The 27,853-nt window shown below is 35.1% G+C and overlaps 2 protein-coding genes across 2 annotated transcripts in view; one reads left to right on the top strand and one right to left on the bottom strand.

The window, feature by feature from the left end:
- The window catches only part of LOC138306967 (sodium-dependent multivitamin transporter-like), a 19,239-nt gene extending 3,474 nt beyond the window's left edge, over positions 1 to 15,765 (top strand). The window contains exons 6-17 of the mRNA XM_069247570.1: positions 72 to 152; positions 3,047 to 3,120; positions 3,396 to 3,533; positions 5,986 to 6,121; positions 8,174 to 8,262; positions 8,613 to 8,725; positions 9,543 to 9,616; positions 10,358 to 10,444; positions 12,077 to 12,312; positions 13,602 to 13,702; positions 14,068 to 14,186; positions 14,575 to 15,765. Coding sequence (XP_069103671.1) covers positions 72 to 152; positions 3,047 to 3,120; positions 3,396 to 3,533; positions 5,986 to 6,121; positions 8,174 to 8,262; positions 8,613 to 8,725; positions 9,543 to 9,616; positions 10,358 to 10,444; positions 12,077 to 12,312; positions 13,602 to 13,702; positions 14,068 to 14,186; positions 14,575 to 14,715 — 1,389 coding nt within the window. The 3' untranslated portion in view covers positions 14,716 to 15,765. The remainder of the gene's footprint in view (positions 1 to 71; positions 153 to 3,046; positions 3,121 to 3,395; positions 3,534 to 5,985; positions 6,122 to 8,173; positions 8,263 to 8,612; positions 8,726 to 9,542; positions 9,617 to 10,357; positions 10,445 to 12,076; positions 12,313 to 13,601; positions 13,703 to 14,067; positions 14,187 to 14,574) is intronic.
- Positions 15,078 to 27,853, bottom strand: LOC138306968 (uncharacterized). The gene is made up of 9 exons (XM_069247571.1): positions 27,696 to 27,853; positions 26,678 to 26,791; positions 25,420 to 25,578; positions 22,008 to 22,144; positions 20,882 to 20,981; positions 20,139 to 20,239; positions 18,943 to 19,106; positions 18,373 to 18,513; positions 15,078 to 17,433 (listed from the first exon to the last, which is right to left on the bottom strand). Exons 1-9 carry the CDS (start codon positions 27,768 to 27,770, stop codon positions 17,330 to 17,332), a joined length of 1,095 nt encoding a protein of 364 aa, XP_069103672.1. The 5' UTR covers positions 27,771 to 27,853; the 3' UTR covers positions 15,078 to 17,329.

Genomic DNA, 27,853 nt, shown 5'->3' with positions numbered 1-27,853 from the left:
ATCGCGAAATAATCACCGCGAAAATAACCGGCGATACTGGATATATATCTATGTTTATTTTATAACTCCAGGGAGGCATCAAGGCCGTTATATGGACAGATGTATTCCAGTGTGCTGTCATGTTCTGTGGAATAGCTGGTATTATCGTTAAGGTAAACTATTAGGATACATTGAAATCGAACACTATTACAACTTTTCGTAAGAAAATAACGTTGGAGAATAATGTCTTACGTTTAAATGTGTTTTTATTAGAGGGAGATTAAAAATTCGCTATATTCGTGGTCAGGTAAATTTCCGCAAACTTTTCGTAAATAAAATGGCATTAATGACATAGTTTATAATATTTGAAATTGACAATTATTCGAAAAGTTCTCCCATGACCTGTTTCGGGGAATGCTGTCACAGTTTTCTTAAAGTAATGTGAGCATACACCAGGGGAACATTTGAAGACTTCATAGAAGAAATTTGAATAAAAGGTAATTTGCATTGACATTAGAAAGGTGATCATGGACTGTATTTCTTTATTTCTTACTGTGGTGATTTGAACGACCATACTGGAAAGAACTAAGTGATATGATATAAGTTTAAAACAAAACACAAGTACATAGTCAATTTAGTCTATGTAGCCAAACACCAAACGAGGACTGTAAAACAAGTTTCGTTTTGTACAAAGTTGAGTCCCTTATAATCACGAATATGAAACAAACGAAATAATTACTGTAAACCAACTTTCTTTCGCGCGAATTTTGCGATCCAAATAAATGCGCGAAAATTTATTTCCACGAACTAACATCTTTATCATTGATACTGATAGTAATTTCCATTCAATTTTTGAAATTTGTGATTTTGGAAATCGCGAAATTAAGTAGCCGCGAACAAAAGTTGATTTGCAGTTAATGCATTACACTAATCATTGACCTAAATTCGATTGGAGGCTATTTCTACCCACTGATGATTAAAATATCAAAACCACGAATTAATTTCTCCGCGAATTTCCACGTTATGCACGTATCATTTTTTTTTTATTTTTAGAGTTTAATTTAAATGCTTTAAAAGCCCAAAGAACACACATGTCGACGGAGGAAACCCATTTGTTTCCGGTGTAACGTTGAAAATGGACCCCCGTTGAAAACTGACCTCGAGTCATTTTTCAACGACCCCGAAAACCGTTGAAAACTGAACTTTCAGCGCACTTTTTACACGAACCGTTGAAAATTGACCCTATAAGAACTCATTTTTACACAACAACACAACACGACACAACACCACCACGAAACCACACAGTATCACACAGCATATCAACAACACAACAACACTACACAACACCACACAACAACACATCACACAACTCAACAAAACACAAAATAACACAACATCACATTACACAACATCACACAACATAACACACACAACACACAACGCATCACACTAAACACAACATAACACAACACACAACACAAGACAACATTACACAACAACACGACACAACATCACACAACACAACAACACACAACACAACCACACCACAACACACAACCACGCAACAACAACATCCAACAACAACACAACAACACTTCACAACAAAACATCACACAACACAACATCACACAACAGCACATCATACAACTAACACAAGAACACATCACACAAACACGCAAAACAACACAACACCACCTAACAACAACAACAACACAACACCACAACAACATAACACGCCTCACAACACAGCACAACATAACAACAAAACATCACACAACAACACATAACACAACACAACCACAACACACAAACACGCAACAACAATACAACAACACCCAATAACAACACAATAACACACAACAACACTACACAACAAAACATCACACAACACAACATCACACAACAGCACATCATACAACTAACACAAGAACACATCACACAAACACGCAAAACAACACAACACCACCTAACAACAACAAACAACACCACAACAACATAACACGCCTCACAACACCGCACAACATAACAACAAAACATCACACAACAACACATAACACAACACAACCACAACACACAAACACGCAACAACAATACAACAACACCCAATAACAACACAATAACACACAACAACACAACATACGACAACATCGCACAACACAACATAACACAACACAAAATTACACACCAAAACATCACACAACAACACTACACACAACACAACAACAATACAACACCACCTAACAACAACAACACAACAATACACAATAACACAACATCACACAACATAACGCAACAACATATCACTAAAACATCACACAACAACACATTACACAAGCATAGAACAACAACATGACAGACAACAACACAACACAACATACAGCCACACAGCATACAACTACACACAACACAACAACACACCAATAACACACAACACAATAACATTACACAACCACACATAATAACACAACACTCAACAACACAACAACACAACATAACAACACAACAACAACACACAACCACAACACAACACAACACAACCATACGCAGAACACAACATAACTGATCCATACGCAAATATATAATACACGTATTCTTGTATTGCAGGGAATAAATATATATTAACAATTAGTGAATACCTGACAAACGTAAAATCGTCGAAAATATAATCATAAAAAAATCATTAGTACAAACTCTTCAAAAGACCATCCGTTGATAGTTTGCCAAGGTCATTTTTCAACGGTCATTTTTCAACAGACCTGCCGTTGAGAATTGACCCTAGCCACTGTCAATTTTCAACGACATGTTCAATTTTCAATGGCGTTCGGGGTCTGTTTTCAACGTTGAAAACTGACCCGAGGTCAATTTTCAACGGAGATACGTTTTCAACGTCACACAGGCAATATGTAATTGTTGATAATACAACTTTCCATTCTATTAATAAAGAGAAACTAACGGGCATCCTTGAAAGTAATACGTGTGTTACATCTATAAACACAATATTATATAGGGATTGATAATTGTCCTCTTTGATCATCTAAAGCTATTGTCTGTGCCACGTCTTTTTTAGGGGTGCATGGTGGCCGGTGGTTTCGATAGGGTGTTCGAAATTAATGGTAAAGTCGGTCGTTTAAACTACTTTAAGTGAGTATAGCTTATTCGTAATATTTATTTAATTTAATTTTTTATTTTTATTTTTATAAATTAATAAATATATACCCTGTTTGGCTACGTAATATTTAGTAATTGGGATTTATTTTCCTACCAATGCATTGAATTCCACAGAATGGTCAAACATTTATTCCAATAACAGGATGATGCTTTGAGAATAAGGTCTTCTTTCCCGATTAGATAATTTTAATTACGTTGATGGATTTTGGCGATTGTGTTTTAAGACATACGTTAAATTTATTTTTAAGTTTCGATGTTGACCCGACTGTGCGCCACACCTTCTGGAACCTTTTGTTCGGTTCAGCGATACGTCTGATCTATCTCACCATAAACCAGTCGACCATTCAGAGGATATGTTCAGTACCTACAGAACAGGACGCCAAAAAGTAAGCTTAAGTCTAGACACTAAAATTTCAGTAAAAAAAATGACCATAGCGCCACTGAACAGGACGCCAAAAATATGTCTAGAAGCTAAAATATCAGAAAAACTGAACAGAAAGCCAAAACGTAAGTCTAGAAGCTAAAATGTCAGCTTCACATTGAATAGGTCGCCGAAACACTAAGTGTATAGACTAAATCGTCAGTAAAAACTGCACAGGTTGCCAAAGTAAGCCTATAATTTTATAAAAAAAACCTGTTCTCGGTTCTCCCTTAACAGTATGCCATAAAGTAGGTCTAAAGCTAAATATCAGATAAACATGAAGAAGTCTCAAAAAAGTACCCATAACCTATAACATCAGTAACAACTGAACAGGATGCCTAAAAGCAAGTACATCACCTAAAAGTAGGTACATCACCTAAAACGTCTAATCATAAGTACATCATCACTAAAGTAATAATACATCACCTAAAAGTAAGTACATCACCTAAAAGTAGTACATCACCTAAAACGTCAGTACATCACCTAAAACGTCAGTACATCACCTAAAAGTAAGTACATCACCTAAAAGTCAGTACATCACCTAAAACGTCAGTACATACCTAAAGTAGTACATCACCTAAAAGTAAGTCACATCACCTAAAAGTAAGTACATCACCTAAAACGTCAGTACATCACCTAAAAGTAAGTAAGTACATCACCTAAAAGTACAGTACATCACCTAAAAGTAGTACATCACCTAAAAGTAAGTAACACCTAAAGTAAGTACATCACCTAAAAGTAGTACATCACCTAAAAGTAAGTACATCACCTAAAAGTAAGTACATCACCTAAAAGTAGTACATCACCTAAAACGTCAGTACATCACCTAAAAGTAAGTACATCACCTAAAAGTCAGTACATCACCTAAAAGTAAGTACATCACCTAAAACGTCAGTACATCACCTAAAACGTCAGTACATCACCTAAAACGTCAGTACATCACCTAAAAGTAAGTACATCACCTAAAAGTAGGTACATCACCTAAAACGTCAGTACATCACCTAAAAGTAAGTACATCACCTAAAAGTAAGTACATCACCTAAAAGTAGGTACATCACCTAAAACGTCAGTACATCACCTAAAAGTAAGTACATCACCTAAAAGTAAGTACATCACCTAAAAGTAAGTACATCACCTAAAACGTCAGTACATCACCTAAAAGTAAGTACATCACCTAAAACGTCAGTACATCACCTAAAACGTCAGTACATCACCTAAAACGTCAGTACATCACCTAAAAGTAAGTACATCACCTAAAAGTAACATCACCTAAAACGTCAGTACATCACCTAAAACGTCAGTACATCACCTAAAAGTAAGTACATACCTAAAACGTCAGTACATCACCTAAAAGTAAGTACATCACCTAAAACGTCAGTACATCACCTAAAAGTAAGTACATCACCTAAAAGTAAGTACATCACCTAAAACGTCAGTACACACCTAAAAGTAAGTACATCACCTAAAATAAGTAATCACTTAAAACGTCAGTACATCACCTAAAAGTAAGTACATCATCTAAAACGTCAGTACATCACCTAAAACGTCAGTACATCACCTAAAAGTAAGTACATCATCTAAAACGTCAGTACATCACCTAAAACGTCAGTACATCATCTTAAAATAAGTACATCACCTAAAAGTAAGTACATCACCTAAAACGTCAGTACATCACCTAAAAGCAAGTACATCACCTAAAACGTCAGTACATCACCTAAAACGTCAGTACACCACCTAAAAGTAAGTACATCACCTAAAACATCAGTATATCACCTAAAACGTCAGTACATCACCTAAAACGTCAGTACACCACCTAAAAGTAAGTACATCACCTAAAACGTCAGCACAACCTGGATAGGAGTTCAACAGGTAAATCTAGTATTAAAAAACCCCGTGTATATTTAACAGGTCGTCAAGGAGTCAATATAGAAACTAAAAACATCGGTACTCGCTGAATGTAACGCCAAAATAAATTTGTGGTATTTGTCAGAATATCTTAGTATGATGTTTTGATCATCTAGAAATTAAAAACATCGGTACCCGCTGAATGTAACGCCAAAATAAATTTGTAGCATTTGTTAGAATATCTTAGTATAATGTTTTGATCACAAACACTTACTAGTGGGTTACGTACTTTAAGAAAACGCATTCTTCATCCTGCTAGACATTTATGTATGTTTTTATTTTACAAATTGTAGTAACCAAACTACGACATAGAATCAGTAGATGATACATGTACATGTGACAAATCTTTTTCCAACGTAGGCATTGAACAGGGTACTAAGAAAACCATATATATATATCAATAGCAATGCCATGACGACCCATTCAATGAAAAAAAAACTTAAGGACAGACTTCACGACATGAATTAATATGAACTCATTACAAAACTAATCATTGTCTTTCTATTTCACAGGATTTTCCTATTTTCGGGTCCAGCATTCTTTCTCACCTTCTCCATTGCTACGTTTGAGGGGCTGGTAGCCGTGGCCTATTTCTACACTATTGGGTGTGATCCACTGGCATCAGGACAAATCAAAAATCCAAATCAGGTACATTTGTCAGACCTTTATCACGATTGTAATGTATATTTTTATTTGCTCTCCATTGCAATCTATAAACAAATTTTACTAATAGAAAATAACTCTAAAAATAAATTTTCTAATCCGATCACACGGATTAACAATTTGTGTACACATTTTAGTAGACCATGCTAACGGATTGACGTGTGACATGTTAGTTATCTGTACAAATGGGTTGACCATTCGTGTGCACTGAGTAGTAAAACTATTCCCATATAACTTCGTGTGATTTATAGATTTTTGTAAATGTTTTACCGTTTATAAAATTATATTTACAGTAAGGCCTTGTCTTGATATCTACATGTATAGCCAATGCTCTTACTTTAATCATTCATCGCCTTCACGTTGCTATGTTCTCTAGTTTTCTGTCGTTGTAGAGAATTCGTTAATAAGATAATAAAAGTACCATGTACATTTTCATAGTTGTAAATGTATGTATACATCGCTTAGAATGACGTGTGTAGTTTTGATATTAAGCATTTTTTGTAGATTTACTAAAACCTATATTCGCAGCCAGACAACGTGGCATTTGAGCGTGGTTCTGAATTTTCCATTTTATTATCATGCATTCACGTCCCACATAATGGCAATTGTGTTCATGAATGTATGAACTATTTATGAATACAGAAATAGGTCAAATTTATATATAAACGGTAGTTCTTTGTATTGCTCAAATATAAATGAATCTAGATGTTAATATCAAACATTTTCATATAATATATTACTTTATACATAATGTTTCAATATATGTATGACGCCTTATCAGATTTAAACTTAAATGTCAAAAGTTTGATATAATGTAGATTGTCGATACAAAACGTGATACAGCATATGGCCGAGTAAGGGATATACCACTAAGACTAAATCATATTGTCATACTGTCGGGGAATGGTACAGTGAAAAAGCAAGACAAATGAAGATAATCTGCAAAGCTATGGCCTCTACTTAGATTATATATACTTATTCCATAAACAAGATAGTTTAATGCTTATTAATAAATAATTTTAGTACATCACATGAAAATTACTGGGAACGCGATTGGATAACAGCCATGATCGATTTGGCGACAGTTACCTGTCCTTCTTGACTACGGGAGACAATACCTGACTACGGGAACTATACCAAAGTATATTCCCCCCGAGAGTGAGCACGCGACCAAAAATATGACGTCATAATGAATGTCATATGACGTACTAAATCTGTTATGGTCCTTTTCCTCGGGAACAGTTCTCTTTTAGTGTTGTCTGGCGAGGTATAGTCCCCGAGTCTTCGACTCGGGGACTATACCTCGCCAGACAATACTATAGGAGAACAGTTCCCTCTGGAAAGGGCCATAATAGAATATTAGTACATCATGTGACAGAATGCTGGATTCTGATTGGTTACACACATGACGACTATTTGGTTACATACATGACGACTATTTTCAAGAGTGCCCGGGCAAGCGGGCACCACATGTTTAATAGGCGCGAAATCGAAGGTAAATGTATTGTGACGTCCCCATTACATGACGTCATAATAATGTGTGCGGGGATGGAAGGAAACGTTACTTTTCTACAAAAGACAGTTCACTGTATTGATATACTTTTAAATCTTCGTGAAGCTGAATCCCATTTTATAGAATCGCAGATTTCTGCGACAATTCATATGTTGTACTTTTAATGTAACAACGTGGTGTGGAAATGAAGATAGCGTTGCGAGCTGGCGCCTGACGTGCTTCTGTCACGATGACATGAAAACGGTCTCATATCAGGGTGATGTACTAAACCCATTATGGCCTGGCTGAGAGGACACTATTGCCTCATAGTATTGTCTCGTGATGGGATAGTGCCGGAGCCGAAATTCATGCCATCCCTCGACTATGAGGCAATAGTGCCCTTTCAGCCAGGCCATAATAGATAAACACATTATTAATGAATATGTGCTAGTCTGTTTCATTAAAGATAACACCTTATATGGTGATCTGGCTGTTTAAAACAATCCTGGCATGGTTTCAGTATGTATTATTCCATTATATTATAGATAATTCCGTATATGGTCATCTGGCTGTTTAAAGACAATCCTGGCATGTCAGGTCTATTTATGGCCTCCTTGTTCTGTGCATCACTCAGGTACGTACGTCATTTTCTTATTTGAGTAATATCAATATCGGTAATATTGAACGTACATTTGAAGACAAACGATACCGTAAACCAAATAGTTTTCGTGTTTTCATTCCTACTATTTTCACGGCTATTTAAATTTCGCGATTTAGAGTCAAAAGATTTCGTACACGTTTGCCTAGCTCAAGAAGTAGGTTAGTAAAAAGACAAGATTAAATATCCATTGAGTCCTCTGTAATGCACTACCCGTAGAGCATCAGATGGACAATATTTCTCAGAACAATAGCTTCCTGATTTGATTAACGTTATTTATGAGTTGTCTCCATAACGTGAGCTTAAACCCTCGTGCCTTCTTCCAGCACCTTATCGTCTGGTCTTAGTAGTCTATCGGCCCAGACTGTTGAAGACGCCATTAAGCCATACTGGCCTGATATCTCCGACAGAAAGGCAACAACTATCGCCAAAGTATCAGGTACGTATAAAGGCATCACACATATTACCTAGCTTTATGAGAACAATACTAGTACTTGCCTTTCTTCAATTAAATGAGTTTTAACGTTTAAAAGTTTTATAGCAAATGTGCTATCTGTCTAACTATCATATCCAATTAATTTGTCTCTAGGTTTTTATATAGATAATTGTCTTCCTCGTTTCTTTGCAATGCTATCCTCAATACTTCAGGGGTTACTATCCCTGTCGGTATGTCCATCTCTATCATAGCAAACCTGAAGGTCTTTCAGGAAAAAAAACCAGAACGCCGCTCGAAAATGGAACACATATGACTATCACTTTTGTTATAACAACGAGGGACAAAGGAAAATTTGTTCGTTTTTTTATTTTATTTTATCGTATAATCCGCCTGATATCCATTGATTTCGCCTGTGTAATATTTTTCTTATATGTCACTTGTGTAATATGACCTGGAGAGATTTTCATTGACTAGAAATTCATTGTGACGTCAGACAGAAACAAGAAAATGACGTCAGGAAAAATTACGTGACGTCAGGTTTATAAAGACGGCGGAATAAAATGGCGGCCGTTGCTGGATTTTCGGAATACATTTTGATGTGAAATTCTTTGTTATGTTGGTATGTGGAGTTATGTGATAAAAAGTATCTTAAATTTGTGTTCATTTCACATGAGATTTTATAAAACTCGTCTCTGAGTTTAATTTTTGCTTGCCAAGGCTCGCAAAAAAACCGTCTTAGAGTCGTTTCATAAAATCATGAAATGAACACTCATGTAAAATCATTTATGTTCTAAATAAACGAAAATGTTTTTTTTTTCAGTTGTATTTTACGGAGGTCTCTCGTTGGCTGTGTCCTTCATGATCGCAAGTATGGAAGGCCTTCCACTCCAGCAGGTATGAACGCAAGACAAACATCCCCAAACATTCTATACACCTATTTATCATTGCGGTGATACAACGCACTTAACGAATTTCGGAGGTTTTGGCTTATTAAGATATTTGCAATCTTATTGCACATGTTTATTTTCAAGGTCTCCTCGGATAGCCCTATAAAAAGGGCAAGAGTTACACTATGCAAGAAGTTACAATACAAATATATCGTAGTCTCCCAAAACACACACCCACAATTCTTACGCACAACACACGTCGCACATGGGAGGCCGTCCTTACATTTAATTAAATGACATTTAAAGACTTTAATTAATCAAACAAATATATAATCGCACACGAAAACAGACGTGATTTACAATCAATAAAACCTCATCGCCAAGAATACTTATATGACGTTTTAAATTACATCTATTGTCAATAGTTGAAAAAGCTAATCAATTATATGTTTTTTTGTGTATCACCATATGATAAACAAATAAAGAAAACCTCATGAAAGTTGGTTTTCCCTTATACTTTAGACTAAAGATGTTAAAAGCCCTAGTTTAGATTAAAGCAACAGTAAGTTCAAGGTCAAATTAAATTAAATGAAAAGTTTGAAAAAGATTATGATAATGGAGAGAAAAAAGATTTTTATTTTTTTTTCAGTCAGAATGTGTCATTGGAACATATGAACAATTTGTTAAACGACATATGAAAAAGATAAATAACAACACTTATTACATAAAGATCTGTTGTGCGTTGTAGATTACCGCCCAAGTGTTATCAGCCTTCGGAGGAGCAGCAGGAGGAATGTTCTTATACTCTATATTTTTCCCATGGGCAAACAAAAAGGTATAACAATAGGAACATTTTTTTCTTTTATGTTGCGTTTGTTAAATTCAGAGAATTCATTATTATATTTTTCAATCATATACAGATTTGTTAGTATTATTAATTAAGGCCCCGCATCAGGGATGTGGAAGCCCTTTAGTAATTGCAGTATCCGCCTGTCTGTCCGTTCACAATTGTTTTCTGGAGATTTCCTCGAAATATACATAATTATAGCTGATAGTATGTAAATGTACAATAGGCCTTATGGTTGACGATGTCTGAAAATGGCCGAAGTAGAAGGAAAATTTTGAAATGGTGCGATTTTTGTGAAAATTGTATACATGGGTTTTTGTAGACACGACTCAAAATACCATGATACCAAAATACCAAAATACCATAAAGATATAAAGAAATCTGGAATTCTACAACGGCTGCATTGGTCCCTAAAGGGGTCGAGATGTATCAATCGTTTTCTTTCAATGGAAATTGATGTTTATGTGCGTTTGGGATCATTAGTTATTTACTGCAGCTACATAATGATTTACCATTGGGGGTGACAGGACCCTTTTCTTACGTTTCAAAGGGACAATTCAGTCTAAAAGTGCGTTAAAATTAGCTCATATATCGGAAACCGTTCTAGTGGAAGTCAGATTAGTATGCAAGAAAAGCATGCCGTGGTGAAATGTGTGTGAAATGTTCAAACTCCCTCGCTGTCCGCTATTACACATTGTGGTCGGACGTCTTGTATGCCGAACCCTGGCACTTGCCAGTGGAGTAAAGCCACTTTTGTCTAGAACTACTCAAATCGCTCTTACAGTAGCGTGTTAAAGTTATATGTGCCGTAACTGGGCGATAATTTTGACATGCTAGTTTTTCATCATTAATCTATTAAAAACCATAAGGTTTGATGAATAAAGCTGTAAAAACCATTCAAATGACTTCATATGACTTATAAACGTTAGTTATAACACAGAAATTTTGTACTGAAAAATTGCTGTTTTTATGCCTTCAATATGTTTAAATGAAAACATACCTGCAGTAGTCACTTTATAATTACTAAAAAAACATTGAAAAAATATGTAATGAAATTGTAGACCACAATTTGGCTTCATGGTCTCACCGTATGAACTCATTTCACTTCACTATTGATGTAAATAACTGATTTTTGGCAGTACTGCCAAAAATCATTTTCAGCTCTTATTTGTACATGTAAAATTAAAACCTATGCATTGAAAGCACTGTAATTTTCAAAAAGTTGGTAATTTTTGGTGATGCATAACATATTAAAAGCTCATCTTGATTCGTGAGTATGAAAAATACGGCACATATATGCTCCTGTTTAAACAACAATTTAATTAATTCCGCGGTAGTTATGTATTGCATTTGTTTAACTTTTGTGATATCGGCTCAGGTGCGGGTACAGTGTACATAATGTATCTGCTTAATCGTCTGCTTTACCATTTGGAATTCAGTGGTATCAATTGAAATACTTACAATTTCGTGGAATTTGTAAATACTTTTTGTTAATGTTTCATAAAGAATGCAGAACAATACTTTTAAGCCATATTTTGCTTCGTGGGTATGTAACAGAATTAGCCTAACTGAATTGTCCCTTTAACAGATATTAATCTTTATTTTGCTTTTATGACAAAGGGAGTCATCAGCGGTTGTATTTTTGGAGTGGCTTTTATTTTCTGGATTGGACTCGGCAAGAGTTTTTCGTCAACATTAATAAAAGAACCACGCTTACCTCCCGTGACGTCAGGATACTGTCATTTCCGGAGTGACGTAAACGTCACAAGTGATGGCGTAACCAATTTTACAGAGTATTATACCTCAACCATGACCTCCGTGGTTACCGAATCCTTCACATCTCCGCCTCGCAAAAAGTAAGTTAAAGTCTTTAAGTCAATGATCGTGTTCCTGGTGCAATAGAAATCAAGAATACAGCGGAATGTTTTGCTCTTTAAAAATAACAAACAAGAAAGTTTCATACAATACAGAAAACCACGTAATACCCGATAAAGTTAGTGCGGGACTATCGTTTCTATTAGTGATGGAATGACGTCAAAAGATCATATTTCGCTCTACCGTCATTTCAGCGGGAAGATTAAAAATAGTTACGTTCCATCACCACTGGAGATACTACTCCCGTACTTTAAACGTTATCGGGTTTCACGTGGTCCGTGAATGAGGCCGATTCAAACATTAAAATATCAATGCATTAGATGTAATCAGAGATTTAAATGTAAATTATTATTTAAATCTCTGATATAATGTAAACGTACTTATTTTGGCACAAACTCGATTTTGAACGAAAAAATAAATGTTACAGAAACATTTATACCCTATATTTTTCTGCAGTGATTTGTGCATATCATTTCCGCACGTAGTATATCATTTTCGATAATCCAGGGGTCACTGTCACGCTCATGATATCCACTTTTGTTATATTTAATAGCAAAACTGAAGGCTCTGTATGCGACAGCAGATAAGACAGATGGTTTAGTGCTTTAATGTGCATCATAAAAATTTAATAATGGTGCACTGTGGATAGCTGTGCGACTTTGAAGTTACACCTCGCTTTCTCTGTAATATCTGCAGGCTTTTTTTTTCTCTCCTGAACTGCCTTTAGTTTGCTATAATATATTCTAGGGTAATGTAAAACGACAGTGATAGTCACCTATTGGGTATCATGGCTGCCTGTATATTGGACGATAGTTTTAATAATCAGCGAGGGTCTAGAGTGATTTATACATACAACTCCGTACCTAATCATCCTCGATTCTCCAGGGATTCCGATCACTTACGATACCTACACCCATGGACTAACTTAAAGTATAACTGAAGGCAGCTCAGAGGGGAAAACTCTGAAAAAATCACAGGCCAGCAAAAATTTCCTTTGAAGACTACAAAAAGAGCGACGCTCAACTTCAACCACAGTGTACTATTATATGTGTCTTTTAGTGTGCACCAAAGGACTAAATTACCCGTTCTGTTGCCTCCAATATACTATTGTATACACTATTGGAAAGTCCAAAGGTGTAGATCGTAAGTGATGGGAACCCCTGGAGTATCGAGGATGAGTTTAGAGATCGTAAGTGATCGGAACCCCTGGAGTATCGAAATGGTACCCAATATGTTTACGTTAGATTTAGCCTTCTCTATTTCATGACAGTGAAGGTCTAGACCGTCTGTACTCTGTGTCTTACCAATGGATTGGAGCCATGGGAATCTTCACCACCATGCTCGTCGGCAGTCTGGTCAGCCTTGTCACAGGTACGTTAAACATAATATCACGGTTTATACAGATTTAACATTTGCAACGATAGCTCATCTCTTTCAACGAACTTTTACAAGTAAATAAATACAATCGGCATGAACACGAGATAAATAAAAGTTTGATTAAATCGACTTTTCCTTCGAAATCCAATGAAATAAAAGTCTAAATTTTCAGACTGTTCGAAGGATAAAACTTCACAAAATGAATGCGCATCGTCAATGTTTATATATACAAATATTTTAAAGACGAAACTGCAATCAAAGGTTAAAAATATAATTGCGAAAAAATTGCTTCTTTTTCACACGATATTGTTTTGGTATTTTGTTATAATTTTCAAATAATTATATTCTTAACTTCCCAGAACGACCCAAACCTGAGTCGTTAGATCTACGATACATGCTACCAATCGCTGAACAGCTATTTCCCTACCTTCCAAAGGCAGCCAAGAAATATCTTCATTTCGGGGTACCATTTGAAAAAGTAAAGCAAAAGTACTCTTGCGCGTCAGTAATCATTACATCCGACCATTTATTACGTATGTTTATTAGTTTATAATGATAAACTAAAAAAGGGTGAATACGTTATATAAGTCAAACAAGTTTCTGAAACGTCGAAAATTATCACATTCGTGTCATTATACGTAGTTCTTTTGTACCTGTACACAAGGATTGACCGTCAGTCTGACGGAATTAATCCCGATGGGATGTAACTCTGATAGATCTTAATGCCTTTTGGAGTACAAGTATATATTTCCGAGGTCTCCTTCAAATCATTTAATCATTTTTCGAATTTGAATCATTTAATCATTTTTCGAATTTGAATAATTCATTATTAACAGCGTTCAGTACAAGCTATAACTTAATTTCAGAGAGATGAGATTATAAGGAAAATCGTTGAACTACAGGATAAGGATCAGAATGAAACAATAGAACTGATGTCCAATAATGAAGAGAAAGAGACAGCAAACAATGTTACAGTAACAACAGTTGTGGAAACTAACCATCAATGATGATAATGAAACACACTGATCACGTGTCCATTTCCATCCTGGAGTAGCTCAAGAATTACTGCGACCAGGATTACGTTCAGGTGACCTGTGGTTTGGTGAACTGGCACAGCGAAGCTTTAAATAACACCAACCTTAATCAATTTATTTGATGTTATATTTATGACTTATTTCATACCTGGGTGTTCACCCCCTAAATACAATGTGTTTACACTGATTCAATATAGACCTGTATACTAGTATGCTGTTGGTTTCTTGACCAGTGTTACGTCTATTTTATTTGACATTTTGTAAATGTAATAATTAGCAAAATAATAAATTTGCGCATATAAGTAGTAATTGCACATTCATACTTAAACACAAAATTGTCTGGCATGAAATGTGTTAAAATATTTATTACGTTTACGTGAACATGTATATATACGGATGTATTTGTTTTACATCAACCAATACTGCTTTGACGTAAATGGGTTTGTTAAAACAAAATTCAGGTGGGACGTTGGATTTCTGTGTATCACATATAATAAAAGCAAAAGGCAACTTATCAAAAATTGTATTCATAAATAATCAATAGCACAGTATTTAAATCACATATTGACATGGGAATGTATAATTGTATATCATTATGTTATAATAACAAATTGAAATCAATGTATAATCACAAATAATCACCAGTATTTTCTTGCATAAATTTGTCATCATGATTAACATTAGTAAATTATTACCATATATAAAAGTGTTTTCATATCATCAGTATTAATAATAATCATAGAAAAATAAAAACAGTTATTATATTCAATTTTGCTTGCAACGAGCACTTCAATTGGTATAAATTGACTTGGTTAGCCTATGAAGGAAACAAATGGTGCCTCCGTTTGTAACGTCGCTCTTGATTGGATGTTAAAACGCCGTGGTATTTCCACAGAATAAAAACAAATCCATCAATATTTTGTTTTTAATCTGAGCTGATCATCTATAGCAGATTGAATTTTAAGGAATAATTTGAATGCAGGTTAATGTCATGGAGATATAATACAAATTTCTTAGAGTATTTCCAGCAGAATTTGTAATTTATTTAGAATTACACTCAGGTTTTTGTGTTGTATATCCATACCAAACAATATAATCAAGTAAAGACTAACATAATCTACCTACATGAAGTATTCTATATTATCAGCGTTTATGATCAAATGAATATCATCAGTTGTAAAAATGATATTCATTTGATCATAAACGCTGATCATATTAATATAGAATACTTCATTTCATGTAGATGAATTATGTAAGTATTAACTTGAATCAAATTCTATTGATATTTATAACCACAAGATAAAATTGGAAATCAGATTAAGTCGCACCAATAATTCCATCACAAATTAACTGTGGTATCGATACACAGAAACAGTCTATGGAATTTATTTTGCGAGCCTTTGCGAGGATATACGATGGATTATGTACATATAACAATAAATACTGATATAAGCAGACAATCACATCATTTATCAAAATCAATGTTATAGTGTTTATAATCACAAATTAACGACAGTATATTTATAAACGATAGTAGATAGTAGATAAACAAAAGGTAGCATGAGGTATTATGATCATAAATTAATTATATTATTCTTATTGAAAATGACCACCAGTATTTTATACCGCGTGTATTGCTACAGTATTCATCAATGCGGTCTTTAAAATAACACTGAAATCAATATTTACATACATTAACATCGGTTTACAAGATAGATAGAAATCTATAAAAAAAACATTATATTAAAATCTTTATTTGTAATAATTATATATTATTATTTCATTTAATATTAACACAACTAAATGCCGGATTATATTCATAAACAATAGTTATATACTTAAAATATAGGTTAAGTTCTAAACACTTCCATGTACATGCATTTCCAAGTACAGCAGACCCTCGATAATCCGGACACCTTCGTAATATAAACGTGCAGAATTCTCATATAACGAAACATAACCATCTAAGTGACTTTATTGTTTGAGAAAAATATGACAAAAATTATCATGAACGGACACCAACAATCAGAGAAAGAATTTTATCGGATTTCAAACTATAATTATCTCCTTTAGATTGGTACATTCTAAAAAGCCGATTGATTGCGAATATTCTAATAACATCATAACTAAAACACCAAGATGCATAACGTCGTGCACATGTATCTGGTAGCTCAGAAAGTGACAACTGGTTAACATAGAAACTGACAATGGTTACCTCATAACATATATAGGATTATGTTTATTGATCCAATCAAACAAATGATGGCAGTACTAGATATAGACAATAGTTAGAATGGTAGAAGATTAATTTAGTTTTGTTCAACTACTAATGAAGAGATTTATAAACATGCAATATGTGAATCGATTGAACAAGGGCTAAAAAAATCGGAATTTTTCAACAAATCATTGTATGTGTTTTGTTATGTATTATAATGTATGATAAATTGGTGAATATACTTTTGCATACGAATACTCTACATGGAATATGCTTTTGTACAAATTAAGATAAAATAATCGCATGGAATGACTTAAAAACACATACTTATCATTATATATATAAACGAAATTTATGATTATCACCATTTTATTACTCCGGAGAATCGTCTTTATTTGACCACATATGTATAAGATTCTGTGTCTCTGCTGTTACAATGGAACCCAGGGTACCGTCGAACATACCAAATATACCACCTGAAATGAAAACAATTCATTAGCACTGTGATATATGTATATGATAGGGAAGAGGGAAAATATAGCAATTAAGTCAGCTAGACTACATAATTACTGGTTGTCATTGTTACATGTATGATACAAAAGAGGTAGTATAGAGCAATTAGACTAGATTCAAAGAACCTGTCTAAACTCAGGAAAGGCCTACTGATGTCGATTTCACAATAATTTTTTGTAATGATGTTAGCGAAAATGTTAATCAGGCACCACAGCAAATCCTATGCAAGCCCTCTCTATATATTAAAGTTGTATGGTCTGTGACTTGTTGTAGTTTTGGCATAGAAAAAGTATTTAGAGTGTTCTACATATTTTTCTCCGCCTCTCTAAGTTCTAAACTTTCGATATTTGCCGACTTCTGCAAAGTTCGTATTCCCTAAGTTATTAAACAATTAAATTAAAATGTTGATTTTTTAACGTGTGCGCGTTAAAAATAGCTCGGAAGTATCCGAACTGTTCCTATCTATTCCGATATGTACGGGTATTGCCGATATTGACCACGTGATACGGCTCGGGAGGTTCCGATCTATACGGGTATCGCCGATGTCGGTCAAGTGATGCAACTCGGTTTTCAGATATTACCCGAAAGTTTGAAACATGGCGTTAACTATGGCGGTTCTTTCAAAACGTGTGATATTTCATGCGACATTTACCGCTATGTCAATAGTATATTTGCGCTTTTATGGATCTGAACTATCATATGTAAGCATCCATATTCACACATTGTATGTTTTATGAGAGTTTGTGATGGTGAAAATTACAAGAAATACAACTTTAATAGATACCCTCTAATGATCTATCCTGACAAGTCAATTCTTCAATACTGGCTGATACACGTGATGTATGTACTTAATATTCATCAACATACGTAATGTATAACACAAAACGTAAATGGATACAAACCTGTATGTAAGAAAAGTATCCGATTTCCCTGGAACCTCTGTGGATTATTATGGAGTTCCTCCACAAGGCCCATAGCAGCCTTTCCCGAGTATACAGGGTCCAACATTATACCTGTCGATCGGCTTACATTTGTGATGAACTCTGACAACGTTAATGTACATATCATATTTATCACTGTATATCAGGTTATTGTTCTGGGTCAAATATATATATATATTTTTTTTTTTGAAAATAGGAATTAGAGCCAATTGTAAAGCGATATGACTAGGGAATGTATGATTTATGAACAATTCATAAATTGGCATAAGACATTTTCATGACTACATGTACAATTACGTCTAGTGTTCTGCAAAATCGCGAAAATATCTCCGCAAAAATTAGCTGTTATATAGTATATTTGAACAAGAAATGAAAACACATCGACATCCGTTAGACTATAATGTCAACAGCTTTAAAGTGTTGATCTTTGAGGCAAATAACTTATACAATTTGAAAAAAAATAATACCAAAACTGTAAATAGAAAACAATTCAAAACTACTGTTGCCTTTTTTTGCCACAACTAATCTTACCCAGCTCCCCCTGTGTAGACAGACCATATCCACGACCTTTGTGACCTTCAATGATGTCCAGTATATCTTGACAGTGGACATTGTCCAGACCAACTCTGACCAATGTCTGATCGACGTGATCAGTAAAGTAAGCTTTGTCATCACACACTATAATAGCATGGCACCTGTTTTAACGAGTACAATGTAGTTACAGAATACAGGCCAGAAAAATCTGAATCAGACAATATTTTTGACATAGAGACAAAAATGCCATATAATTTATTCTTATCTATAATATACTGTGAAATAATGAAATATTCAATGGAACTTGGTTAATATGAACACGGAATTATTTGGTTAACTACACATGTACTGTCTGGTCCTGGCCGAATTCCTTCTTAGTCATTGAGGATACCTCAAAAAAACTATAAAAGTAGGATACCTCAAAAAAACTATAAAAGTAGTCTAGACTAAATGTTATTTGTATACCTATATGAAATTATTTCATTTCATTTCACCATAGAAATTCTTCGAAGTTTAGAATACAAACTAATAATGATATATAATTATCACATAACTATCTCGTGTCAAAATATGACGTCGCATGATTGTCTCGGTGGAGGAGACGTGCCTGATTTTTCCACTCTTATATAGAAACAAAATTAAAAGTTTTGTCTATATTTTCATAAATACTAGTTATGTGATAAAAAAATCTTACACTCGTGGCTACTTAATATGAAATTTATTAAACTCGTTAAGTAATTTGATACATAAATCGCCTAAAGGCTTGTTGCAAAGCATTAAATAAATTTCATATTACACTGCACATAGCAACTCATATCAAGTCTTTTATGTATAAAAGTATATCCTGTCATCATGTTTATCACCTAGACACTAGGGAAGCCAAGTTATATTTTAAGGACAACAGTAGAATGTAATAGCGCTTGGAATTAAACAAGTGTGTTAATAATATGGAAGGAGGTATCGCTTAATTAATTGCGCTCTTTTTCACTTTTAGCCAACATATGCTGAACAATACGTACAAAAAAATGTACGTCGATTTTAAGTTACCAAAACAACGTGAGTGAAGTACAATTTACTTTCGGTTCGTCGTCCAGATTTCGGTGATCGTGACATCATATTTTCGATGGTAAATCATATTTATTTCACGGTTATTAATGGACATAGAATAAAAAATGTTTTGACATTTGTTTTACCTGACATGAGATCCTGTGAGATGGTTGCTAATAGCCAGACCGGCAGCCGTACCGCCAGATCCACACGCAAATACAATGTCATCAAACTGCTCAAAAAGGCCCTAACAAATGACAAAACTTTGGTATGCATTACGGCGTCAAATACATCCTATGAATTCCTATTTGTTATATGTATTTATACATAAGACAAAACATTTCTGTACATGTACCCCTAAACATTTGAAATATCAACAATTTCGATTTATGATACAGTTTCTTTTAATCAGAATAGTACTACTTTTTATTTTTGTTTTTTTTTTTGTTTAATATGGAAGTGGAATGTATACGGGCCAAATCATATTGTTATTGATCAATTATGATACCAATGTTTGATTAATTAACGTCCTATTAACAGCCAGGGTCATGTATGGACGGCCTCCCATGTATGCGGTGTGTTGCGTGTATGATGTGCGGTTGTGTTTTGGGAGACTGCGGTATATTCGTGTTGTGTCTTCTTGTATAGTGGAACTTTTGCCATTTTTATAGTGCTATATCACTGAACCATGCCACCGAAAACACTAAGCAACACACTTCACTCGGTCACATTATACTGACAACTGACCAATCAGTCTGTTTGCAAAAAAATCTAATTCTTGAGTATGGAAACACTTAGACCTACATTCGGTAATAAGACCCCTTCCCTTAAAATCCCTTCATGTACTTATATGCGTGTTGCCGGTAGTATATGGTATCGAGATAATTACCTGAGAAATGAGTTCTTGAAACACTGTTATGTATCCAAACAAGCCGACAGAATTCGAACCTCCAACCGGAACAAGATATGACTCCTCTCCAGTCTCCTCCCTTTAGAACACAAAATAATAATATTATTATACATATTTTGTTATTACCATTACATTAATTATCATTAAATAACATGGCAATAACTTTCACATATTTGCATAATATCCGACATGTTAATATCCAAAAATCAAAAACGATATATTCATACCACAAAAACAATAGTATTATGTACAGCATATAAAAACTTATTTAGGGATTTGCGTGGTTACTGAGAAATACCTTGCCTGGCCTACTGTGGGGTTTTTAACTCATGACGCGCAATGAGGCAATGATTTTATGACTTCCAAACCCAATTTTAGAAATCTAAAGATGTGATAGAAAGCATAAGACTCTATATCAAAACGGAAGTCGCTAGGTTGCTCTTTAAATCCAAAATCAGTAAACATCCACGTAAACATTGTTTTTGATCATACATTGTAGGTGAGATTAATACTGTAAGCGTGTGAAAGTATATTGAGTGTGGATAGGGGACACTATCCCAAATATACAAATGCCAGCCATTTGACCACAAACGTTTAAAACACATTAATTATCGATCGTAAGTCTTAAATGTGGAATTGATTACTACAAATGAAGAGAACATTCTTAAATATACAGACCCAGTTTGCCATATAGAAAAAAGACCTTTATTGATCCCAATCCACTGACAAACACAAATTAAATATACAGACCCAGTTTGCCATATGAAAAAAAGACCTTTATTGATATCAATCCACTGACAAACACAAATTAAATATACAGACCCAGTTTGCCATATGAAAAAAGACCTTTATTGATATCAATCCACTGACAAACACAAATTAAATATACAGACCCAGTTTGCCATATGAAAAAAGACCTTTATTGATCCCAATCCACTGACAAACACAAATTAAATATACAGATCTAGTTTGCCATATAAAAAAAGACCTTTATTGATCCCAATCCACTGACAAACACAAATGTGTATACGGTATAATATCAATGGCCAACTAATAGTATCATGACACTGATGTTACCTAATTGTTTGAAATTGATATGACTTACTTGAGTTTCTTGGCCAACTTCTCCATGCGAGGTTTTAGTTCAGTTTCGTATCGCGATTTCTTTGGTACAATATGTATATTAGCCCCACAAAGGCGATCTAGTAATAAATTACCCTCGCTTCCAATCTCTGACTGATTCTACAACAATGAAAACATTATTATACTTTAATGTATCAAAGAATACAATATTATACCATGTATCAATGAAAACAATATGATATTATGTATCAAACAATATTGATTTAAGATGAAAACCAGAACCAGAAGAATAGTCGTGTAGTTACTTCCTTAAAATTATAATTATATACGTAATTAGGATTAAATGAACACCATCAACTTCATTTGTTATATGGCTTTTTTGCATAACACTTCTACACCATGACTGTTACCTGCAATATATACCTACATATATACTTCGGGTCAAAGAAGTAATATCAACAGGATTTTCCAGATGACACGGGATCCTATCAAACGTAAGTCTGTTGGATACATAATAGGATACGAACAGTAATGCTGGACAAAGTAGACAAATGTCCCGCATTACTGTTCGTATCCTATTATGTAATCGTGTTCGTTTTAAATGTCTTGATAAAGGGGCAGATCGCCTCGAAAATTTGACAATTTTGTTTTGTCCACACGGTTGGAATTACTTCTTTGTCCTATACATATATACTTATTAATTGACAGTTATCTCCTCCCCAAGGACAGGTGTTAGTGAGGAGCAAATTAAACAACACATCTGATTGCATTGATATGACGGAATTAGCAATAAGATCCACACAACACTAATCAGAAGTAAATGTGGCGTTCCGCCACCTCATGTATGTATCACGAGTGCAATAGTAGGTTCATGAATCTAGACACTGAATAAACTTCGACACAAGTATGTGAACCGTAGGGTCTCATCAGGCAATACAAGTTGGGATTCTGACGATAGTGCAGTGGGTGAAATCAGGGGGACTTGTAAGAACACAGCCTGAGTCTCCTGAGTAGGCCATTGTATGTTTATCTTCCTTTGACTTGACGGAGAATCAGACCCCTGCGGTAACCCAACAGAGATTTGGTGGTGCAACTACATGCATATCTACTGGATTCGTATGAGGAAGGACTTCCTTAGATAATGAACATTTCAGTCTGTGTTAACGCCCTCTGTCCTGTGGTACCATCTCAACTTTACTAGAACACCAGTTTGGTCCCATCGGCTGGGTGATTCCCGGACAGATTTCGCAAATAGGTCTTTTGTGAGGAACAAATGCGAAATACATGTGTAACCACGATTCTTTGACCCGTGAGCCATACATATGCTGGCACTGCAGCGGTGGTACAAGCGCAATGCTAATGGAAGTTGTCTTCGATCAGTTTATAAACTAATTTCCCGAAAACAGATAAGCTGGAGAAATATCGGTCGCTTCTAGTTCCAAGTCCCAGGTAATCATTAACTGTAGAAAATTAAAGAAGTTATTGCGGCTACAACGGTTGGGGTATCGTCTGCGGTTTCTACGTGCTGACGGCGACTCCTCCACGTCTGTCGATGTAGAGAAGAATCCATACCACCATGTCAAATTCTTACGATTCACTTAAAAGGCGGTTTTCTGCATTTGACGGTTTTTGTGAGGCTGCATCATGACCCTTGAATCAAAATGCAAGCTTTTTCTGTTAGGCTGAAGAGTTATCTTTGTCAATAGCAATAAGTGACCTGTCATTCTGCACCATGGGCTTATGGTCCGTGGCCATGATAGGCGAGTTCTGACTCTCTGCTGGTACGATGAAATGCATACAAGACATAATGTCCAATCAACATGAAGTTGCAATATTTCACAATGAGTTAGTAGCAGTAGTTGGTTTTTCACGTACATTGAAGGTTGTTGCACCGTAATTATAAAGTATTCACCCTTCGATGCCTCCACATTCCTTTCTGTTGCAATTTATGCTGATGGTAAGACGATAGACAAATGTGATGGTTTTTGCTTAAGACATGTGTTTTCTATCTGAGTCTTGGATTGAGGATACAATGTCCTCCGAAGTAGGTGAGGATACAATGTACTCCGACGTAGGGGCAATGGCAGTTTGGTTAGTGGGTACAAATGACTCCATAGGCAACCCATGCAACAAGAATACCTTACCGATCACGCCAAGGTTTTCCCGTTGTCATTCCATATAGCAAGTTTGATAGGAATGAGGTTTAGCTTGACCCGAGCCTCAATACATCTTGTAAGGGGTATCGGAAGGGTGTGTGGTGTTCAGGCAAGATACACATGGTGACAGAGAACATCGATTGAGGCTTCGAAGGACAAGCCACCCATTGCCCGTCAACGATGTTCACATGAAATTCAGGTGAATTTTTTCACATGATTTTCTTCATGTGAAATTTACGTGAATATTTTCTTCACGTGAAATTCACATGACGAAATATTACCTGTGTAGGTCTACCTCTTTCGTGGGTTCACATGGGTTCACATTACTTTGAATTAGACAAAGTATGTATGTGCGCAAATCATTGCACCAATAAACCAGGTAGTAGGTAACATGTGTGCATTAACTGTCATTCCGATTTTATACAAGTCCTATTGTCTGGTGAAGGCTGACCATAAGTATAGGTCACATCCGACTGAGACAGTAGGTGATTCTAACTTCAGACGACGTGACAGTTAAGACTCTGCTGGTTGTAAAGCTGGCGTTGCACGAGCAATCCCGTCATCATATTAGAGACCAACGTGAAGTCAGCTGCAAAATCAGCTGCATGGTCTTGAGACTGCCAGTCAATTGTTCTAATGGACAGCGTATGTGAGACATGACGAGAAGTTGATGAAGACATCTCAGGAAAGAACCTAGAGTCCTAAGGCGTTATGGCTCGATGATCAGGCCACACATAGTTCCATTGTGAACTGGGTTCAGTCAAACAAGGAAGATGCTCCTTCCTCTCCCTGGGTCAAGACCAGTGGAGGAAGGCAGATAGCTTTCCTTCTTGGAATAACTGGGACCAAATGACCAAAAAAAGTCTTTCCTTTTGGGTAAGATTTTCTGATAGTTTGAAGCAGTTGATCAATGATCATGGGTTCTAGACTTGCTTCCTCATGGCTGGGGTTTGGACCAGATGGTCACACTTCGTAGAAAATGTTGTTGGAAGCTATAGCTATAAAGAGTACTGCCACATTTTCCACTCTCAAATGATATATCCATATTTCAAGAACTGTAGTTTAGCTGTAATTGCATCAAAACCCTGACAGTAGCTCTACAATGATTTAATTACCTGTACATCTATCTGTAGGAGGTGAAGCTTTTGTGTAATTGTATTAAACCCCTAACAGTAGCTCTATGGTGATGTAATTGCCTGTACATCTATCTGTAGTATGTGCAGGGTAGCTGTAATTGCATCAAATCTTGACTGTATAGTTCTACATTGTTTAAATTACCTGTACATCTGTCCGCAGTAGTAGGTGAGGTTGTAGCTGTAGTTGTCGTGCGGCCACGACCGTTGCTCTACAGTGGTTGGACTGAACTCCTCCACATGTAATCACATGGCCACATTTTCTTGCTACGGCATCTGCCATCAAAAATTCCAGCTTCCGCACCTTGGAAACAAGACAAGCAAGCAATGCTTTTCTCCGTTACATTTCTATAGCAAACCTTATATATCATGAATTACATGGTACATTCATGATCAACTACCGTTGCAATACAGTACACGATATGGTTGCATTTGCTAATCATATTACATGTTCATATGATGTAGATGCTGATGGAATTTGATATCAGATAACTTAAAATATAATGTCTTGAATTGAAGTTTTTTTGCTCCATAATGAGTCCTGATAATTTTTCAAACATTGTGTCATTTATATAATTACCGTATCCTACCTAAAAGCGCCCCTCTCCCCCCCTCCCCCTTTTTTTAGGCTTCAACTTTATTTACTTCGAAGTAAATGTGGACTGAAAATATCAAAACTGTGTTGATTCCTTACTGATATCTTTTGGAAATTTGACTAGTCCAAATTTGTTTCTATTAAGTGCCCCCTTATTTGCTTCAATTTTAAAAGCGCTCTGGGCGCTTATTGGGTCAAATATGGTATAATGCAAATTTTAAAGATGCTCCACCGCCGACAGAGCATAAATGATATTCATCATTTGTACAATAATTGGTGTTTAATCGTGTATATAATAATCTAATTAACACAAAAAATAATATAAAATAATTTATTTTGCCTTTGGGCAATCATTACTTCATTCCATATAGGATATAGTGGCACGGAATTTTTTCAGGATGCAATTAATTATTTTTCATATTTTTTACTTGAAGTAAAATTAGAAGCTCAAACGTTTCAATGGTGGTAATGGTGTAAAGTTAGTAACTTTTGTAACTGAAGAAGAATACTAAATCGTCTGCTCCTGTTTTTAATAGTGAAAAAATACCACTAATGTCTGCGGTGGAGCATCTTAAAGTATACTTTGTGTCCTTCACTTATGAACTAAAAATCATTAAAATTATCGATAAAACAGTCACCAGTCACATTGTCAAATTCAATATGTTACAAATAAGTTTTCATCACATGTATGTGCAAATTGAAACTCTGAAATATTAAAGCCTTTTTTTTTTAATATATTTTCAGTTTTTATTATCTTTTATTGTAATTTTTTGACTGCTTGTTTGTTTGATTTTTAATTATATCTAACTTTGTTTCCTGATAAGGTGCTCCCTGTCATATCATCTCTCTTAATGGAAACCTCAAACTTGGATGGGATCCCAGGCAAGCACCATCTATGTATTGGGGTATCTGGATTGGCAAGCTGAAAAATGACATATAGATAGAATCGCGATTAAAAATGTCTACAGAATCATGAAACAGTGTGCAGATTTTTCTTATAAATTTAATAACGACCTTCTCCAGGGATAGATCTCAGAACCTCTGAATTACTAACCTGATGCTCAAATAATCAAGCTAAAGAGAAGTTCTCTCTAGTCGAGAGATACATGTAATTGTGTTGTGGCTATAGCTTAGTATTGACCATGCAGGGTTATACACTAACATATAAAAGAAAATATTGTACATGTACCAACTACTATTTGTATAAGGTCAGTGATGGATCCAGAGAACTATCTCTGGGGTTTTCCATGAGGTTAAAAATTATTATTTTAAAGCAAAGTATTTATCAAGATCTCCTGTCAGCCCCATCTATCCCCGCAAATTGTAAACAGTGACCCATGGCACCCTTAATATTCCAAGGCTTTGTATCACTGTCATAACATGTATATCCACTCCCGGACTACATGTATGTCATAGTAAAACAGTAAAACTGATGGTAGTTCAGGAAAAAAAACTTGCCAATCACAGGCCTGCAGAGACTTCCTTTGACAATTATAGAGACGCACAAATTCAGAACCATGCAGGAAATCACAATGTTCTTTTGATGTACATCAAAGAACCAAATTCAACTATAATTTCCTGTGCCTTATATATGTTGCCTTCACTTTTAATAAATAGTAATAATAATAGTCCAGGGGTGGATGTAACGCCAGTGTTAGTAACCCTTGGAGCATCAAGGATGTCCACCCACCCATCAACCAAAAATGTATACAACAACTTTGATATATACTGCTGCATACATACATGTACAGTGCACATGCGCATGGCATTGTATATCAACTACATTTGTATATCATAATACAATATAAAAAAATAAGAATAATTACCTGAACCCGGTATTTTGGAATGTGTTTTAGATTCTGTGCCCATTTAGGACAAACATATGGAAGAAGTTTAGACATACTAAACCATGCAGTTGAATATTATTTCACAAGGTACGTGTAAGTGCTTGGAGAGATCATGAATTTTACCAATGTTTACTTTT

This window comes from Argopecten irradians, chromosome 14, assembly GCF_041381155.1.
Source record: "Argopecten irradians isolate NY chromosome 14, Ai_NY, whole genome shotgun sequence".
NCBI lineage: Eukaryota > Metazoa > Mollusca > Bivalvia > Pectinida > Pectinidae > Argopecten > Argopecten irradians.
The sequence above is the reverse complement of the archived record's forward strand: the minus strand, read 5'-3'. Positions and strand labels throughout refer to the sequence as shown.

Bases quoted from the DNA above. Each gene is read 5' to 3' on its own strand.
- LOC138306968 (XM_069247571.1), bottom strand. From the start codon at position 27,770: ATGTCTAAACTTCTTCCATATGTTTGTCCTAAATGGGCACAGAATCTA. The intron at 26,792-27,695 runs GTAATTATTCTT...GTCATTTTTCAG, and splicing joins TTCCAAAATACCGGGTTCAG to CTTGCCAATCCAGATACCCC. The intron at 20,240-20,881 runs GTAATTATCTCG...GTCATTTGTTAG, and splicing joins TTCAAGAACTCATTTCTCAG to GGCCTTTTTGAGCAGTTTGA.